The following is a 5,158-nucleotide window of genomic DNA, read 5'->3' as shown; positions in this document are numbered from 1 at the left end:
TGAACATAATCAGACTATCTGTATGAAAAATAAATAAAATAACATAATGATAAAATAATATATACAATATTTACACAATCGACCTGAGGATCCCTGAGCCCACTCTATCCCCCACGTGTGAGGGGTAGAGCAGAGCTCAAGAGATCCAAGCGCATCCCTCTCGCCGCATCACTGGTAATGTTTAAATTTTATTATTGCTAAACAATTTAACTTGAACTAATCACTACAATAATTGGCATACATATTAAAATGAGCCTATTAATCTAGACATTTGGTCTAATTAACTTAGTGCATATATTTTTCATTGTAGAATACAAATGTACTAGAGATAAATAAGAACCACATTTAATAGAAGTAGGTGGATCAGCATCTTTAAACCACTTAGCTGGTTTTTATAACTATTAGTATATATATATTAATGTTGTAGGTTCTTTCTGGATGAGATTTCATTAGTATAATTAGATGTGGTGAAATTACTCTTCCTTATTTAATGATTCATAAACAACGTTTGAGGGCTATCACCAATCATCAGGTATTCTAAATAAATATATCTTCTAATATCTCATTTAACTGTTATCCTTATTAGTCATACATATATTAACAACTATCCTATTGCTGTCAGTTTTATAATAAATTAATAAATAAAAATTCATATATAATAATAAATAAGCAGATCTGAAAACATTATATACATTCTTGAAACAAGGTTATCCTTACGTAAAGATAATGGGGTGATAGCCCCAAAACGTTGTTAATGAATCATTAAATATAGCAATTTAAATAAGCCAAAGTAATTTAACTACATCTAATTACATATTTTTTATTATTAGGCTAAATATTTTTCAAGCAACTTCATTCTTCATTGGGTGAAAATTCATAAATATGTTTCAACTGGGTTCATACAACTTTCTTATTACTTGCCCAGTTTAGACAAAACTGGGCGGGATAATACAACCTACAAATGTTTCTAGGGGAGTAAATAAGCCATCTCAAAACCTAATTCATTCTTAATTTTGTTCATAAACCAAAAAAAAAAAAAATATCGGTATTGTAAAGATAACTCATTATTAATATTTTTTTAGCATATCTTCCATCGTGGGCAAGTCAAATCCTCGACAAATAGGAGGAAGATTGCGCACGTAGGGATATCAATTTTAATGAAATTAGTTTTGGTTATACTAGGTCGAAAAATATAAGACAATTGTCCAAGGGTTCTTGTCAACACGCCTAAAGAGCCAAGAAAAATAATATTTTTATCTAATTTTGTATTTTTTATATATTTAAGATAAAATTCGTTCGTTCTGCGTATATTTTTATTTTTTCATTCATAATAAGAAATAAACATTGTTGTTCGTATTAAATAGCTTTTAATGTATAAAATATTTAAAAAATAAAATACACTACAAGTAAATTATACCAATTTTATTTAGGACAAATCAAGTTAGATTTGTTTTTAGCATATTTTCAAATCCGTAATATAAATTTTCATACAATCAAAAATTAGAAATTTGCTGAGGATATTTTATTTCTTGCAATGTCTTGCGTTCACGGAAATAATTTATGGCTCCACATATTTTGTACAATCCTTTGTTACTACCAGTGTTGTAAGCTAAGACTTTATGCCTTACTAATGGAAAACAAATATTTTAAATAAAAACAAAAAAAAACTCAAACGTTTGGATTTATGTCTTCGGTTCTAATTTGTTCACGAAAGTCCGGTTTATACCATTTCGTGCAGTTTAGAAGGTCCTACACTTAGTTTGGTGGAGTCGTACTGAAATATTTAAAATTAAAAGGGAAAAAGTTTAAGCAAAATAATTTTATTTTTCTATTACTAATAATTATTTAAATGTTTTAGGGATATACAAAATAAATTTTAACTTCATTCACCTAAAAAAATATTTTATCCCAGTTTACTAGGCTTGTCGGTTCACACTACTTTAACATATTTCAAATATGAGCTCTTATCATAGCGTTTTAGGATTATAATATACATGTGTACAACAAAATATTATTATCAACTGAATTAAATGTGTGTTTAATTTATTAAAATTCATAAAAGCAAATATTCGCTTTTTGGAAAGTAGGATTTTTTTCTAAAAACCGAGTTAGGTTAGTTTAGTATCTGAACGTATATAAGTGCATAGCTTTCCCGTCTAAGTCATTATGTTCAGACACGATTAGTTTGCCTTGAGCGAGTTATGAGTTTAGTTTTGAATTTCAGATCACGAGATCGTTTATAACTTGAGCGAAGTGAAGGTCATTGTCAACAATTTCAGCACAATAAATATTATTTTAATAATTATTACTAAAATTTAGATGAATTTGGAAAATTATGTTGCAGGCGAATGCGATTTTTTATTGCAGGGGTATCTGTCCTTTTAATCCAGTTTAGTATTTGAAAAGTTCCTTATAATGATTATACAAACTCTCACAATATCATGATTCATAAATTGGTTATTTCAAGTGATCCCCATTATATTGGATATATTCTTCATAAGGTATATTCTTCCTTCACGCCAGGTCTCAACGCTACAGTCCACGAGACTAGAGAAATCGGGTAAACAATAAATAATGCGTGATATGTGGGTTGGATAGAATTCTATCTTTGAATAGGCTCCACTGCTTTCAGCATCTAACAGTCACTATCACATATCAAATACCACCCAACCCTCAGTTCTGGTGTTCTTATGTATCTGATTTCAATCGTCTCATGCAGCGGAATATATTGCTAGTAATAGTAGTACACTTCGATCTATCAAATTGATGGTTATGTTCCAGTTTAGCTTTGAAAATAAAAAGGAGACTATAATAAGGCTCTCTGCAAAAAATTACTGTATTGGAAATTATGAAATGGTTGATTCAGAATAATTTTTGGACAAAAAAATTTATAAAAAGTAGTACATTTTGAAATGTAATACTCCTACAGGATTCTTGATCAATCACCTTAGTGAAAATATACTAATTAAAAAATAAAATCAGTTTATTTATTATTTATAGGTGGAGACTGCACTGCCAGTCATAGATAACAAGCCACCCCTCCAGCACCTCCACGTCAACTGCAAGCTGAAGAAACACCAGAGGGAAAAGGAACGCTGCGCCCAGATCGTGTCTGACAACTTCACACTCCTTCAACATCTGAGTGTAATAACCAGGACGTCCAGGGTGGATAACGTCTGGGACGAACCACCTCCTAAGTGTGTGGGCAATTATTTGCTTTCTTTTTTTAGTGCATTCGGGATTATATTTCAAATGGAGAAGAATTTATATTTTTTTTTATTTAAGCGTCCGAACCTAAATATATAATTTAAATATTTAAAAAAAATTAGTTCCTTATTAAAAAAATATAATCGGGTGATTTATGTTTGACTATGGTGTTAATTCCAACGAATAATTTGTGGGAGTTAGTGACGATCTACCGCATTATAAAGTAAACAATTTATATATCTTATTCTTCTTTCTCATCCTCCTTAAGTGCCTTTCAGCATGGAGAGGCCTCTCACCACTTGGTCCACACATCTCGGTCCACGGCAAGCATCTTCATTTGAGCCAGCGTTTTTCCTATTTCTAAACCTAGTCGCTGAATATGTTCCATCCTTCTACATCTGCCTCGTGGTCTCCTACCATTTCGCCTTGCCTGTGTACGTTTTCTCGGCACTTGGTATTCCCCTATTCTACAGACACGTCCATACCATCGGAGCTGTCGGTATTCAATCACTGCTTTTACTGAGGGAATCTGAAGTTCTTATTCTTTCATTCCATTCCCTATCTCTCCTATTTTTGCCCAATATTCTTCGCAAAAATCGCATTTCAGCAGCCGTAATTCTGCTCATGTGCTTGTCTTGGGTCACCCAACTTTCACTACCGTGTAATATTGTTAGAATATATATTACTTTAAAGATATGGAGCTTGATATCCTTACCTATCTCCCTCTCTCCCACAGTAGTATAGCATGTCTGGTAGTAACTATTTGCTTTATTTATCCTAGGACACTTCTTGGTATATTTTGCCAAATTTATTGAAAATTGTTCCAAGGTAAGTATAGAAGTCCTCTGTTTCCAATACTTCATCATTGAACACTATTTGTACATTGCCCACGTCCACTTTATCTCTGGAAACAGTCATAACCTAGCGTTTGCGGCTGTTAATACTTATTTCTTTGCGGACGAGTTCCTCTTGCCATTCTATAATGGCCTGTTGCAATTTTTCCTCAGAGTCAATTTATATATCAATTATAATAAAAATATAGAAATAGTCTCAACATGTTTATTTTCTTAGAACTCCTACACTTCAGCCATCCTGGCCAATCTCAAGGATGTCTTATTTATAATATCACATCTAACAATGTCATGAAAAAGTTGCAAACTATTCTTTCATTCTTTGTCAAAATATACCTTAGTCTGTCTACCTATCTTTATACACTATTTTACTCAATTTATACTATCTACAATAACCTTATCAATCACTTTATCAACAATGATATACTTAAACAAAGTCAGAATAACCTGCAACTTTTTTAAGAAATCGTTATCCAAAATATTATATAAATAAGATATCCTTGAGAATGGTCAGAATGGCTGAAACGTAGGAGTTGGAGAGAAAAATGGAGAGAATAGCCTAAGAAAATAAACATGTTGAGACTATATGTTTTTTTTTTTATAATTGATTAACAAAACTGATATTAAATAATTTATACTAAGCTACCTCACTGCCGAAGGTAGAGACTATTTCTTTATAAACAGGAAGTAAGAAAGATTGTTGTACTCTGAATTAAAAATGTTTAATCACATTTTCCTTCTTAGACAGCAATGAACAAATTTGGTTTCTTTTCTATAATAAGTTTGATTCATATTATGGACATAGCTAGAAGGTGCTATTATTCTGATTTTCATGAAGTTTTCAGAAATTATTTGGAGTTGGTATCTAGATAGCCCTGTATCAATTTGTTCATATTCCATCCTCTATCTTCGATTACGCATGCGAAAACTTATCATTATAAGGCCATAATTTCAGAAACGGCTGGTTCGTTTCAGAGGAAATAAGAGGATTATTGCAAACAGGTACCACTATCATTTTTATGAAATTTCATTCGCTACTTTTACTTGCAAGCTTCTGCCCACCTGTCACTCTTAACAATATACCTCTTCCCAGATCCGAC

At 31.6% G+C, this 5,158-nt stretch overlaps 1 protein-coding gene across 1 annotated transcript in view; it reads left to right on the top strand.

Moving 5' to 3' along the window:
* Positions 1-5,158, top strand: part of LOC106686336 (uncharacterized) — a 24,071-nt gene that overhangs the window by 11,298 nt on the left and 7,615 nt on the right. The window contains exon 2 of the mRNA XM_014429570.2: positions 3,001-3,197. Within this exon, the coding sequence (XP_014285056.1) occupies positions 3,001-3,197 (197 nt within the window). The remainder of the gene's footprint in view (positions 1-3,000; positions 3,198-5,158) is intronic.

Source organism: Halyomorpha halys, unplaced genomic scaffold (genome assembly GCF_000696795.3).
Source record: "Halyomorpha halys isolate HHAL.00 unplaced genomic scaffold, Hhal_1.1 Scaffold809.1, whole genome shotgun sequence".
Lineage (NCBI taxonomy): Eukaryota > Metazoa > Arthropoda > Insecta > Hemiptera > Pentatomidae > Halyomorpha > Halyomorpha halys.
Note: the sequence above shows the minus strand (reverse complement) of the source record. Positions and strands in the feature narration are given on the sequence as shown.